Below are 15,430 nucleotides of genomic sequence, written 5' to 3'. Positions count from 1 at the left end.
GTCTCAGATGTCAGACACGGGCCTATGGGATGGCTGTGACTGCACGTGAGTGACAGGCTGATTCTCCTTGTCCCCAGGTGTCCTGTCCCAGGTGCAGCTGCAGGAGTCGGGCCCAGGACTGGTGAAGCCGTCGCAGACCCTGTCCCTCACCTGCACTGTCTCTGGTTACTCCATCACCAGTGGTTACTGCTGGGGCTGGATCCGGCAGACCCCGGAGAAGGGGCTGGAGTGGATCGGGACACTAGTTATAGTGGGAGCACTGACTACAGCCCGTCCCTCAAGAGCCGCACCTCCATCTCCAGAGACACGTCCAAAAACCAGTTCTCCCTGCAGCTGAGCTCTGTGACCTCCGAGGACACGGCCGTGTATTACTGTGCGAGGAACACAGTGTGGGGAAGTCAGTGTGAGCCCAGACACAAACCTCCCTGAGGGGACAGGGTGGCTGGGCTGCAGGGGGCGCTCAGGACACGAGGGGGCGCTCGGGACACACTGAGCACAGGGACCAGCCCCAGGAGCAGGTGTGGTCCTGAGTGGGGAAGGGACTCCCTTTGGGAACAGAGGTTTCCTGTGAAATTTCTCTGCTGTTCTCAGGACCAAGTCTTGAATCACTTGTGACCCTAATGTCTCCTATTCTCAGAAGCCAACAAAGTGGAAACAGTGTTTACAATGATGTATCACCAGTGACTGGGGACCTTTCCTTCACCAAATTGCTGTGTCTACTTGTTTTGTCACAGAGAGACCATCCTGAGGGTTCTCATCTCTCTGTGGTTGGGAAACATTTCCCACAGAGAGACCCCAGCACAGTCCCAGCCCCTGTATACTGAGCTCAGGCTCTCTGCCCCCCACATGCCCACGGGGTCCCCACATGGCCCTTTCTTCCCACAGGCACACGTGGCCCCACGGGATTATGTTCAGCCCCCAGGACCTCCACGTCCATGGTCCCCGTCCTCCCTACAGCATCACAACCTCTCGGTCCTCATTTACTGAAGTGTATATTTCAAACCACCCCAACATCACCTTCTGTCACCTACTGTCCTAATTCTCACTAATTCCATCCTAGACCCTGAGCTCCATGGGGCTGGAGCTCTGCTCACACTCCCAGCTCCCGCATAGTACCCATCACAGAAGGGAGGCCCTGTAAATACGTGGGCACTCATGTGCCCCTGTTACCAGCCAAGAGAGACCCCCCACAAAGAATTATAAGGTTTGTTTCTATTGAAATGTTAAGTCTCCTTCCTAGTTTCTTAGTTTCTTAGCCCCTGGCTTAGATTACTTTTCTAACCAGTTTGTAAATCCTAGACTAAAGATTGCTCCTAGCCTGAATCCTAAAATTCTATCTGCCTGCTTCTTGATTGCTTTGTAAATCAGTTTCTGAATCCTAAACAATAGAAGTCCCTGCTTCAGATAAGTATTTGAAAGTCTGTGACTTCCTAATGTCTCCAAGGCCAGTAAGCTGAATGCCAAACCTATTCTGGGCCCAGACAACTGACGCCACCTGAGTAACAGGCTGAATTGCAACAGGCTTCATGAGAGCTAACAGGTTTATTAATTAAAATATATTTTCCTCATTCAGGGACTTTGGGGATACAGAGGATATCCCAACAAGATTGCTGGTCACAACCAAAGAAGCCAACATGGTCTTCCAGGTGGAGCACGAGACCCCTTCCTCTCATCTGAGATCAGCTAGGGTGCGAGTTCCGTGAATCCCCCAATAGGCAGGGACAGCTCTACACTCCTGCCCAGCAGGAAGCAGATACAGCAGAAGAGACCTCCTGTCCCTCAGCTTCCCATAGAGATTTCATGGGGATCGCGTCTCTCAAGGGGAAGGCTAGGTTGGCAGTTAGAGGCAGGTAAGGGTCTCTGCATTCCTGCATGTCCCACAGAATTGACCACCCGGTGACCTTCCCTCTCCACCCAAAACTTCTTTTCATTGTAACTATCTACCCCTAAAACAAATGGGTGCAAAATACCCAACTAGATCAGACCAGTCACTCGCACCTGCACAGTACCTCTTGTCAATCACAGGTGCTAATCAAGTGGTCCCACGCCCTTAGGGGAACAGCCCATTCTAGAGAAGGGATAAAAACCCCAAGTCCTGGAATGTTCCAGCCTTTCTCCCTTTTTGGACGCCCTGCTCTCTTGACCGCTTCTTCCTTTTCAAGCCCTTTGAGCCTCGCCTTTGTGTGTGGCCTGCTCCAAACTCTTTGGAATGTAATTTCTCTTCTAATAATGGGCCCTTGAGCCATTCTCTACTGCTCGGGTCCACTTCTACTCTTTAAAACGTATCATCTTTTTGAATAAACTACTTTTTCAGTGCTTCACTCTGGCATCTCATTGAATTCCTTGCTCCAGTTGCCAAGGACCTGGATTTCGTGCCGAAAAGGGCCCACTTTCCAAAAACACCCCCACGTCATCTCCTAATTCATCTAACATGTCTATCCATCTGTGGACACCCCAGGGCAGGTTACACTCATTGGGTCTGAAGGAGGCCCTGTGGAGCCCACTTGTCCTGGAAACATGACTCGCTGTGACACAAGCACTATTGCAGGACAGGGCTGTGCCAGGTGGCAAAACAGTTGGCTTCTGACCCCTGTGACTCTAACAATGCAGAAGCCTAATGATACAGGACATCCTGATGGAACCTCCTGTACAGAGCCCCGTGGTGGACACCTCATGGGTAGCTGTGGTGACAAAAAGACAGGAAACAGAATAGGTGTGCTGGTCACTCCTCCTGTCTCAGTGACCAGCCCGTACATAGAGTCAGACATTTGTGAGGTAAAGTTATGGCAAAGACATGAAGCAGGACTGAGACAGGATCACAAGTGGAAGTATGTTTAGGAGAAAATCTTAAAATACAGCAAAAGTATATGAGCTGAGTGTACTTCAGAAGTTGTATAAAGAATACAGAATGATTGAGTATTACTCAAACAATTGAGTGTTACAAACATTTAAAAGTGATTTCCTGCCTTTTGATCATACTCACTCATATATCCTGAAAGTATCAACCAGTTTGATTGTCAACTAAAGATGTAACTAAAAATAATGCCCATATTGATTCAAGGAGCTGTCCTTTAGTTTTTGCAATTAATAGTTGTAATTTCTGCAAGATGTTCTCATTGTCTGTTCTCATATCCTATTCTGATCCTAGGGAAAAACACTTACCTTAAATTTCAGTCTTTTTTCTCAAAGTTTTGATGGAAGTAATAGAATCATGATAATCTGTCTTCATCATGCAGCCTGTGTGGCTCAGCGTGAGCACCAGGGAACCAGTCACTTCCACAGTCCTGCACCAGAACAGCAGGTGGGAGGGGCCCAACTTGGTATCACAAGAAGAAGACACACTTTCTTGATGCAGAATGAGGCTAAAGACGTAAGAGTCATTTTAAAGCCATTTAACTGGAGAACTGAAAAACAGGATTTGTCCATTACTGAGAGAATGCTGTGCTCTCAGGGTCACTAAACTATTAAACTTTAACAAGGTTCCCTTACATTGTTTTTGCACAAGGCCCTGACATGGCACCTTTGGTCTGCTGGTGATGTTAGATTTAGACCCACGTAAAGGTCTTTGTTGTGAAGCCTCACCATACTCAGGAAGACGTCCATTCAGAGGGGTCGATGCAGGTGGGTGTGATCAGAGGTGATGAGATTTTCCATTTAGGGAGCCCTGAGTGTTTGAATTTCTCTGGGTTTCCTGGTCGGACAGACTAAGGAGCATGTGAGCTTCCCACAGAAGTGGCCTCCTCGTTACTCTGAAGAACATTTCTGTGTGCACTCCTCATGGGGACGGCCCAGCACCCCTAACCCAAGGTGAACAGGGTTAATTCAGTGTATAGTGTAGACCGTTCCACCTGTTAGATCTATTTTAATAGAAACCAGCCTTCTCTAATCCACCCCATTGTGTCCTGGATAAATATGGGTTTGTCTACTTTGTCAAATAGAAAAGAATCGTGAGAGAGAAGAATAGAATCCACACACTAGGACCACGAGTTTATAGGAGCCTCTGCCAAACACACAGGGATACAGGCCCTATGCCCTCCAGGAATGGAAGGACTTACTGAAGGGGGAGGACAGATGATGGACATGATGAGGGCTGTTGGCTGGCAGAGCTCACCTGGCGTGAGAGTTACTAGAACTATAAATATTAGAGTAGAGGGACAGTGACAAGGAGCAGAGCACAGAGCTCTTGTCCCTGAAGACCCCATAGCCCAGGGATACAGGGATGTGGACAAAGCACGAATCCTGGAGGGAGGGAAGGAACTGACCTGCAGGGGTCGCTCAGGACCCTCTGTCCACGGGGCTCCGACCCACAGGCAGGAGCAGAGGGCGGCTGGGAGTGAGGGGTTCCTGTCCGGGTCTGCAGTTCCCTTCCCGAGGAGCAAATATGTGCCTGGGGTTCAGAGGGGAGTAACACAGGGACAGAGAAATGGGATCACTCTAACCTGACTTGTGCTCTCAACTCTGTGGTTCTGTTTCAACTTGTTCATCTGTGAAATGAACATAAAACTGATATCTATGTCACATGACTTGTGTGCATATGTGAACCTGGAATAACATGATGGGTACTAAGTGTTTACAAGAGCCCTTAAAATAATAAAAATCATATTTTCCTTAATGATCTAATTCAGAAAGTGCTCCAGGACACTCACACCTGCACTGAGGTCCTGCCCTCTCTGTAGGTGTCCAACCCCAGAGCTCCCTATATAGAAGGAGGACATGCAAATAGGGGCCCCTCTGCTGATGAAAACCAGCCCAGCCCTGACCCTGCAGCTCAGGGACAGGAGCCCCAGCCCCGGGATCCTCAGGTGTCCCCATTCTGTGACCAGGACTGAACACAGACGACACACCATGGAGTTTGGGCTCAGCTGGGTTTTCCTTGTGACTATTTTAAGAGGTGATTTATGGAGAACAGGAGACTCTGAGTATGTGAGAGAACATGAGTGAGAGAAACAGTGGATGTGTGACAGTTTCTGACCAGGACCTCTCTGTGTTTGCAGGTGTCCAGTGTGAGGTGCAGCTGGTGGAGTCTGGGGGAGGCTTGGTGCAGCCTGGGGGGTCTCTGCGACTCTCCTGTGCCGCCTCTGGATTCACCTTCAGTGACTACAGCATGAACTGGGTCCGCCAGGCTCCAGGGAAGGGGCTGGAGTGGGTCTCATTCATCAGTCAAACTGGTAAGAATATATACTATGCCGACTCGGTGAAGGGCCAATTCACCATCTCCAGAGACAACGCCAAGAACATGCTCTATCTGCAAATGACCAGCCTGAGAGCCGAGGACACGGCCGTGTATTACTGTGCGAGACACACAGTGAGGGGAAGTCAGTGTGAGCCCAGACACAAACCTCCCTGCAGGGGACGGGGGGCTGGGCTGCAGCAGGGCGCTCGGGACACCAGGGGGTGGTCGGGACACATTGAGCACAGGGAAGAGGCCAGTAGCAGGTGGGGACCTGGGTGGGGAAGGGACTTCCTTTGGGAACAGAGATTTCCTGTAAAATTTCTTAGCCGTCCCCAGGGACAAGTCTTGAACCATCTTTGTGACTCTAATGTCCTTTATTCTCAGCAGCCACACACAGGGGGAAACACTGTTTACAATGACATTCAACAGTGATGGGGACCTTTCCTTCACATAATTCCTGTGTATCCTGTTGTTATTTCTTGAGAGAGAGAGACCACCCTGAGGGCTCTCGTGTTCCCAGTGGTTGGGAAACATTTTCCACAGAGAGAGACCCCAGCCCAGTCCAGGCCCCTGTGTGCTGAGCTCAGGCTCTCTGCCCCCCCACATGCCCACGGAGTCCTCACATGGGCCCTTCCTACCCTCAGGCTCACCTGGCCCATCAGGATAATTTTCAGCCCACAGCACCTCCACCCCAAGTGGTCTCTATTCTCCCTATAACACAATAATCTCTCATTCCTCTTTTACTTGGGTGGATTTAAAAGCCCCTCCCCTCCTTCACCTTCTGTCATTTACTGTCCTAATTCTTTTTTTTTAAGAGTTTATTGGGGAATCGGGGAAGGGAAACAGACAAGTTGCTGTCCTTTTATTCTTCAGTCTAGTTGTGGAGGACATCCCTTCACTGGCCCATGCTGGTATTATCATTGCGCTCTTCCCGGGTGAGGCAGTTGGTCACTGGGCTTTGGACGGCTGCTCATGGTGGCTCTTGGCAGCTGACGCCAGCTGCTGGCCACTCACGGCAGCCCAGCTCCAGGTCGAGCTATTGGTCACCATGTTAGCTGTAGAGGGCAGTGTCAGTGGCCCTCATGTGGGATCTGAACTGGGGCCCTGATGGTCAGAGCTGGTGTCCCAAGCCAGCTCTTAACCAATGCGCCATTCAGCCGGCCCTTCATCTCATTTTATTTCATATTTATCAATCACTCACACATGTATTCTTTTCTATGAAATTATCAAATATTTTTATTTAATCAAAACTATCAAGCTTTCTCACTCAGTTGTCAGAAAAAGTACCACAGGTGATGCAGTTTTAACAACAGTAATTGATGCTCAGAGCTGAGGAGGTTGGAAAGTTGAGAATCAAGGTGCCAGCTGAGTCTCGTCCTGGTGAAAGGTCTGACCTGGCTGCAGTTGACCACGTTCTTGCTGAGCCCTCACATGCCTTACGTGATGGAGGGAGGTCTCTCTCTTCCTCTTTGTACAAGGAATAGACTGGATGCTGCAGGCAGGAAGGGAGGGGTCACAGTGAAGTGAGCTGACCCCGGAGAGTCCTTGGGGAGGTCACAGCCCAGACCCAAACTACCTCACAGGAGTTTAATCCTAAGAATACATAATATCTCCAAGAGACACGAGCAGCCTCACCTGAGTCAGCTGACCTGGTGCTGCCTCCTCCTCCCCTAACTTCTCAGGTGCCTCCCCTCCCACAGACATGGGTTCTCCAAGGGACCCCACTGCAGGTGCCGTGAGTGGGCAATAGTGTGATTGGGCCTCGATTCTGACAACCTGTGGGACAAGATTAGCCCATCTCATGGGTCATCTGCACGGGTCGCATGGGCCGTGAGAAAAAGCAGAGCCAGGGTGTGCGTTCTTCCCAAGTCTGTGGGTGTCATGTTTCCTGGGGTTCCATTTACAAGAAAAGTCACACACTCAGACCTAGGGTCCCAGGGAGGGATGGCCCATGAACTGGGTACAGAGAAAACAGACAATTTGTAGTCCATTCCTGCTAAAATCAAGCACTCTGCATGGGTCTGAATTATTGACTAGCAGAGGTAGAGAGGGCTATACAACAATGCAGGGATTCTCAGGTGTCACCTGCAACCAGAGGAACCTAAAAGAGATAAGAGTCCCCTCCAAAGTCCCTGAGACCTTCTGGGCTCATGACAGTGTCAGCTGTGTCAGTGCATCTGGCACCCCAGGGAAGGGGCTCCCTGGTGATTCCATAAAGGCCTCAGGGGGACAACCTGCAGTGTTCAGTTAGGTCAGTTCACTGTTTGACCAGAGAGGAGGTCAAAGTTTATGGTGTCCCTGAGGGAGCACTGTGAGGTCAGGGCACAGACATTTAACACTGGACTAGAGACGCTAGAGGCCACGCCCTGTGAGCCCAGACAGGACCCTCCCTGCAGGGCGCAGGCTGGGCTGCAGGGGGCGCTCAGGACCCACCCAGCAGGGGCTGCAGCCCCAGGAGCAGGTGGGGAGGGGAAGGGGAGGGGCTTCCTCTGAGGACCTGGGGCTTCCTTCCTGTTTATATAAATCATCTAAAACAAGATTTGGGCAAGGACTGCTGAAGTGTCTGTAAATATCCTATTCCACTGGGAGAATTTCCCAAACATAATGGGCAATAAAATCAAATTTGAATTGGTTTTCTAGGACTTCAAGATGTCTTAATAGCAACAATCTTGAAGACAAGGATGATTTTACCAATTTGAAATTTTCTAAATTTGGGACACACACTGACCCAAGGATTCAGACATTCAGGTCAAAACCCAAGACAGGCTCAGGGTCTCCATGTCATTCAAAGTGGGGTTCTAAGTGAGGATCACGTCCTGGGGGGCTTCTTCCTCAGTGGGAGGAGCTCTGTCTGCACAGATTCAGGGTCCTGGCAGGGACACATATCCTCCAACAAGGATTAGGATGTGGACCTCAGACGCCCACTGAGCATGGTCCCTGTGTCATACCTCTTCTCTCAGGTGCGCCAAGTCTTCAGCTAGGAATCCACTGCTCATGAATATGCAAATGAGCTGAGGTGGGCGGGGTTAAATGTGGACATGTCTGCGCCCTGAGAGCATCGCCCCACAGCCACACGCTCCCCCACAGACGTCCTGAGAACACAGCCCTCACTATGGACTGGAACGGGAGAGTCCTCTTCCTGGTGGCAGTGGCTACAGGTAAGGGGCTCCCCCGTCCCTGGGCTGATGAGGGGACCTGGGTCAGTCACGGGGGTTCCACCCACTCCTGTCTCCTCCCCACAGGTGTCCACTCTGAGGTCCAGCTGGTGCAGCCTGAGGATGAGGTGAGGAAGCCTGGGGCCTCAGTGAAGGTGTCCTGCAAGGCATCCGGATACACCTTCACCAGCTACTGGATGCACTGGGTGTGACAGGCCCCGGGACAAGGGCTTGAGTGGATGGGATTAATCAACCCTAGCAGTGGTGGTACATGCTACACACAAAAGTTCCAGGGCAGAGTCACCATGACCACAGACAAGTCCACCAGCACAGCCTACATGGAGCTGAGCAGTCTGAGACCTGAGGACATGTCTCTGTATTACTGTGCAAGGGACACAGTGAGATAAGCCACATCCTGAGAGTGTCAGAAACTCTGAGGGAGAGGATAGTTTTGCGGGGCTGAGGAGATCACAGGAACGAAGCGTCTCCTGACTTCTTCACACAGAGTCAGGACCCTGAGATGAGGAATCACGCTCTCATGGGCACATCAGTCTCAGGGAAAGGTTTCCAGTGTCCAAATATCTTCAGGAAGAATCAGGAAAAGTCTTTCCTCAAAGAACCGGTCATGTGTCATTGTCCTGGCAGAGAATATATCTGGAGCCTCTGTGTCCTTGAATGAGGGAGGTTAGTTCAGGCATCACCTGTGATCGCTTGGTTGGAAGCAGATCTGGAGATGGATTCTAGATTCTCCCTTGGAAGTTCTCTCAATTTCCATTATTTCTGAAAAATGGAACCGTTCTTGGGAAACAGTGAGTACAGAAGTGAATGGTGAATTTTTGCTTCTCACTGTGGACAAGCACCACGCATGGTATCTGGGAGGACCATCATGACACGTGGTGGCAACATCATGGGTGACAAGTGTACCAGGTTTAAGCATAGTCTACGTCAGCTCATTGTCCCCTCAGCCTCTCCTGCAGGGGTGAGTTCCTGAATAGGCGCCTCCCTTCAGACCCCAGTCTGTGGGTGTCCCTGTCCCTGGGGAGCACTGGGGGTCCTCACACAAGAGGGAACAGCATGGGAGAACCTTGATGACGTGAGACTCACGTCCAGCCTGTGTAACTTTCCCAGGACAACTGCATCAAATCACCACACACTTGGGGCTCAGATCTCCTCACATTGATCCCCTCACAGTCTGGGGCTCAGAGCATGTGGTCAGGTTCACTGGATGATAGAAAGGTGTTGGCCAGACCACACATGCCCCAGAGGGTTTGACCAATGGCTCTGCTCTGAAAATGTGTGTCCCCCCACATTTGTGTGTTGAAACCCTAACCCTGAAGGAGGGCTGTGTTAGCAGGTGGGGTCTTGGGAGGGGCTTAGGCATCAGGGCACCTCCCTCAGGAAGGGGATCAGAGCCACTCTAATGAGCCCCAGAGAGCTTGCATGTCCCTCCCACCCTGTGAGACACAGCAGGAAGCCACCAGATGTGAGCCAGGCAGAGGGCTCACCAGTGTGACCATGCTGGGCCTGGATTTTGGGTTGCCACCTTCAGAACTGTGGGAAATGAATGTTTGCTGTTTATAATGTGCCCAGGATATGGAACTTTTATAGCAGTCCAGATGGAATAGACCTGGTAAGGACGGTTTATTTTACATTTTTCAGCTTCTAGAGGTGCATTCCTTGCTCCCACGTCCTCTTCCTCCAACATCACAGCCAGGAGGAAGTCACCTTCCATCCGTGGTCACATTGCCTTCTCCTCGTGGAGTCTAGTCTCCCTCTGCCTGCCTCTGCCGTGAACACCTGTGCTTGAATTAGGAACCACTCAGATAACACAGGAATATAATTTCTTCTTCTGGTGCTTAAATGGACCAAGTATTGCAAAGTCCCTTTTCCCATATGACACTCACATGGTCCAAGCATAACTCAGACCATCTCAGCCCACCCTCAGCCCTCCATAGAATCACATCCAGCCCACATTCAATTAAATTTAGCACATACCAATATCCCCCCAAATGCTAAGTCATTAAAACATGAAATCAACTCTAAAATGTATCTGAGTGACATCATCTCAAAAGTCCCACATCTCATCTCTGAATCAGGTATGGGTGACAATTTGGGTGGGTACATCCTGGTGAAAAATCCTCTCCATCTGTACACCTGTGACACTAGAAGACAAGTTGTCATCAAAATAGAGCTGCAGGGCAGGCATAGAATAAGAATTAGGGACATTTGATTCCAAAGAGATAAAATGGAGTGGCCAGGTAATGAAAATCTACTAGGATGAAGCATCCTGTGAACAGGACGGTATATAGCACTTTTCCTGGAAGGGTCCCACACTGATGCTGGATAAAGGGGATGGGATACAGTCTGTCTGCAAGGACTTTGGACCAAAGGTGCACACACACCACCAGGGGGCGTGCACGATGCACTCCGTTCCTGTCCCCTGGGGGAGTTGGCTAAGGGATGGTCTCCTGTCAGGGTTTGGTCTCCATGCTCTGTCAACCTCCTCCTGAAGTCACGCAGTAGAAAATGTTTTCCAAATGTTCTGGAAACACAGAACTGTCCTCCTTTTTGTATTAGAACATTACTGACTGTATTCCCCATGCTGCTCTACACATCCGTGTTACTACTTTTCAAAATATAGCTGATATTCAATATTATTTTATATTAGGTGCAGGTGTGCAGCGTAGTGGTTAGATATTTATATCAGTTATGAAGGGAACCCCAATAGGCGACTACACATCTGACACTACCTAGAGTCTTTACAATGCAGTTGACTGTACTCCCCATCCTGAACTTTCCTATTTAGAACACACTGTCGTCATGATAATGTGCACACTCGCCCAGGGCCAGGCACTGCGGTGCCTTCACCTCCTATAATCATGGTAATAACCATGAGTTTGGTAGTGCAGTGATTTATGTTTCGTAGATAAATAAACAACCTTGAATAACAACATTCCTCCTGATGTCGGGTATTCTTAATTTACTAATTTATTTCACCAATTATTCTATTATATTAACTTCTTGAAGCTTTTCAATTACTGTCTAGGCAGAGAGACCCTGTGTAAATGGCCCTTGTGGTTCCTGAAACCCAGAGCCCCTCCATCAGCTCCATGACTCTCTCTCTAACGTCTCAGGATCTCCAAGTCCCAGGATAGAAAAGCATCTTCTCAACACTTCTGTCTCCGTGGTCTCCTTGAAGGTCAGGAAGCCAGAGGTACCCAGGGCGAGGGCACTGCCATCAGCGTGTACACCGAGAGCATCTTACAGGACGTGCAGCTGGGGGTCCCTTCCCAGGGGGATGTGTGTCCCCAGACCGCATGGCCATCTCCCCAGGAATAAGAGAACACCCGCCCCTCACTGCTGTCCAGCTGCCCACAGAGCTCAGCATCTGCAGGCTCAGGAAGGCGAACACTGAGGTCTGAGCCTGAAGGTGATGGGAGGTGGGGTCAGGTCTCCTCCTCCTCAACCTCCTGGTGGAGACCCAGGGGACAGTTTCCACAGGGCAGTGATGTGTTGTGGGGACACTGCAGGCCGCTGAGGACAGCCATGCAGTTGTACAGAAGTGACATCGACTTTGAAATACAATTAGGGATCTAATTTATAATATTGACAGTTTGGAGATTCTGGTGCATTGTCAGTCAGTGGGTGTCAGAGGAGAATTAAGGGGTTATTTTAATTCTCTGCTTTGAGGAACATGCATGTGGACATTTCACTAAATACAGTGGGGCTGACAACATATATTTACATCTTCCCACTGCTATGTTCACACACCAGTAGATTTAGTTATCATTCACTCAATTATATATTGACATCAGCACTTGTCCACATATCATTGAAATTGATCAGTTCAAATATACCCTGATGGGTTCACTAAGAGTTAAACATGTTCCTTCCCCCTCTGTGAAATCACAGCCCCACACTACGGACAGGGTCCCTTGTCCCTGCCATGGTGGCTCTTTCCGTGCCTGTTTGTCACCTGCACGAGGAGCCCACCTGAGCTGGGCATCACCACAGGTCCTCAGGTGGGACACTGGGAAGGACCCAGTTAGGACAGTGGGTGGGGCTGTTCCTGCGTGTGCTCCTTGCTTCCAGGGCCAATACAATGACTACAGATTCAGGTGATACCTGCATCCTTCTGACCTGTGCCGTTTACTATGGTCAAATATGCATCATTAAAGCTACTACAAAGAAACAAATGGACAATTGGTAAGAAAAGAGTTACAGACAGATAGATAATAATATGCAAAATGTCACATATATGAAAATACATATGCATGAGCCTCGATTTTCTATATTCTTAGGTAAATACTATCATGCAGAGAATCACACATGTTCTCATTACTGGAAAGAGGTTCTGGAACCTCACCTGGCAGGTTCATCCTGGCCCTGGAGTCAGGGGAGGGTGCAGTGGTGTCCATGGGGAGAGTACCAGGCTCCTTCTTAGCTGATATGTGCTCTTGGACACAAAACATGGCTCCTCTGGGCTGCCGTGTGTAGCTTTAGCTCTGCAAAATGGAGGTGGGGTCGATAGCTCGGTCACTTGTTCTGGGTGCTCACATGGAAATAAAATGAGGTAATGGGTGTGAGCTTTCACTCCAAACCATGACATATAAGGAGTCATGTTTCCTGAACTCTCACGTGGCCACCAAACTAACCAGGACTCTCACACCTGCACTGAGGCCCTGCCCTCTCTGTAGGTGTCCAACCCCAGAGCTCCCTATATAGAAGGAGGACATGCAAATAGGGGCCCCTCTGCTGATGAAAACCAGCCCAGCCCTGACCCTGCAGCTCAGGGACAGGAGCCCCAGCCCCGGGATCCCCAGGTGTCCCCATTCCGTGATCAGGACTGAACACAGACGACACACCATGGAGTTTGGGCTCAGCTGGGTTTTCCTTGTGGCTATTTTAAGAGGTAATTTATGGAGAACAGGAGACTCTGAGTATGTGACAGAACATGAGTGAGAAACAGTGGATGTGTGACAGTTTCTGACCAGGACCTCTCTGTGTTTGCAGGTGTCCAGTGTGAGGTGCAGCTGGTGGAGTCTGGGGGAGGTTTGGTGCAGCCTGGGAGGTCTCTGCGACTCTCCTGTGCAGCCTCTGGATTCACCTTCAGTAGCTACTGGATGCACTGGGTCCGCCAGGCTCCAGGGAAGGGGCTGGAGTGGGTCTCAGCCATTAGTGGTGATGGTAGTAGTTACATATACTATGCCGACTCCGTGAAGGGCCGATTCACCATCTCCAGAGACAACTCCAAGAACACTCTGTTTCTGCAAATGAGCAGCCTGAGAGCCGAGGACACGGCCGTGTATTACTGTGCGAGGGACACAGTGAAGGGAAGTCAGTGTGAGCCCAGACACAAACCTCCCTACACGGGACAGGGGTTGGGCTGCAGGGGGCGCTCAGGACACACTGAGCACAGGGACCAGCCCCAGTAGCAGGTGGGGACCTGGGTGGAGAAGGGACTCCCTTTGGAAACAGAGGTTTCCTGTAAAATTTCTTAGCCTCCCCCAGGGACAAGTCTTGAACCACCTTTGTGACTGTAATTTCTCCTATTCTCAGAACCTAACACACAAGGGGAAACACTGTTTACAATGACATACAAGCTGTGAATTTGGTTCTTTCCTTGACTGAATTCCTGTGTGTCCTGTTTTTATTTCTCAACAGGGACCAACCTGAGGACTCTCGTGTTCCCAGGGTTTGGGAAACATTTCCCACAGAAACCCCAGCACAGTCCAGGTCCCTGTGTGCTGAGCTCAGGCTCTTTGCCCCCCACATGCCCACGGGGCACCACATGGCCCTTCCTTCCCACAGGCCCACCTGGCCCCATGGGGGATCAGCCCCCAGGACATCCACCCACGGATCTCTGCCCTCCTACAACACGTTACCCTGTTGGTCGTCATTTACTCAGGTGGGTGTAGAAACCCACTCAATCATCTTGTCTCCACCATCACAATACCTTTTTTTAGTCCAATTTCCTCTGTTTCCCTCTGATAAGGACACTTGGGATGACAGTTTGGTCCCACCCAGAAAATTCAGGGTCATCTCCCATCAGCACCCTCAGTCAGGTCTGCACAGTCCTGTCATCTGAGAGAACACTCTCGGGTCCCAGCGATAAGACTCTACGTATTCCTGAGGGTCACTGTTCAGCTCCTCACACTGCCCTGGGGACCAGCACCTCAACTGCAGCTCAGGAACCCGGGGACAGATTACCTTTCCTGTGGTGCTCAGTGCTCCAAACAGAAGAATCCCCCACATCTGTCCTCCAGGGAGCCCCTGTGTCCTGCAGGGAGCAGTCCCCGCACCCCTGTGGGGACATGTGACAGGGAGCGCCCGGATGTGCATCACAAAACTCCTCCCAGATTTCCTCCTGGATGCGGCTGTCAAGCTTCACTCCGGTGAGACTGTATGGGGAGCGTGCTGGAATCCAGAGACCGCCCACGGGGACCACCTGACTCCCTGGGGCCTGATGTTCAACAAGCACCATCTGTGATTGTGATGGTCCGAGAGGGTGCGAGTTTCAAAGTTCTTCTAGGAAGGAGCAGATGAGCGCTTGACAACTTTAAGTAAAACGTCATGCTGAGTTCGTCAATAGACAAGAAAATGCCACAGAGTGAGTGTCCCTCCTCGCATGAATAGTGATCAGCTTTCATGCTGTGTGTAAAAAACAAAACAAATTCTAGTAAAAGGTCATCTATAAAGTACATGTAGTAGCAATATCAGGAGGAAGCACTGTCTGCCCTGAGAATATTGCAGACTGTTCATTAATATGTGGAAGGTACCTGGACACATTTTAGAGGAAATCATATGCTACATCATGTGCACTCAGAACCCATTTTGTACGACTTCTTATGTGTGGGTTTTTCTAAAACGTGTGTGTGTGTACATGTGTGTGGTATGTGTTTACTGAGCAAGTAATATGGGAACAATTATAATTAATAAAATTATGTCCTCATATCTTGAGTAATGGTTACACATAAGTTTTGTTATCATCCATCACCTCATACAGATACAAAAAAAGAGAGAAGAAAAGAAAACAAAAGAACAAGAAGGGAAAATGTGTTTTTTCTTGTGCTGAGTACTTGGAGGCTCTGCTCTCTCAGTG

General features: G+C 49.9%; 1 pseudogene and 3 gene segments (V, D, J or C); all 4 read left to right on the top strand.

The window, feature by feature from the left end:
• LOC109378459 (immunoglobulin heavy variable 4-39-like) overlaps positions 1 to 388 on the top strand; it is a 4,443-nt gene extending 4,055 nt beyond the window's left edge. Inside the window, 1 exon segment of the V gene segment in view lies at positions 78 to 388. Coding sequence covers positions 78 to 337 — 260 coding nt within the window.
• Positions 389 to 4,681: 4,293 nt separating this feature from the next.
• Positions 4,682 to 8,188, top strand: LOC109378458 (immunoglobulin heavy variable 3-48-like). The segment is given in 3 exon segments: positions 4,682 to 4,891; positions 4,995 to 5,301; positions 8,134 to 8,188. Coding segments are annotated over 3 exon segments (540 nt in total).
• Positions 8,189 to 8,261: 73 nt separating this feature from the next.
• LOC109378457 (immunoglobulin heavy variable 1-46-like) lies at positions 8,262 to 8,735 on the top strand (annotated as a pseudogene).
• Positions 8,736 to 12,986: 4,251 nt separating this feature from the next.
• LOC109378455 (immunoglobulin heavy variable 3-23-like) lies at positions 12,987 to 13,763 on the top strand. The segment is given in 2 exon segments: positions 12,987 to 13,240; positions 13,342 to 13,763. Coding segments are annotated over 2 exon segments (600 nt in total).
• The last annotated feature ends 1,667 nt before the right edge of the window (positions 13,764 to 15,430 follow it).

This window comes from Hipposideros armiger, unplaced genomic scaffold (genome assembly GCF_001890085.2).
Source record: "Hipposideros armiger isolate ML-2016 unplaced genomic scaffold, ASM189008v1 scaffold_2006, whole genome shotgun sequence".
NCBI classification, from domain to species: domain Eukaryota; kingdom Metazoa; phylum Chordata; class Mammalia; order Chiroptera; family Hipposideridae; genus Hipposideros; species Hipposideros armiger.
Note: the sequence above shows the minus strand (reverse complement) of the source record. Positions and strands in the feature narration are given on the sequence as shown.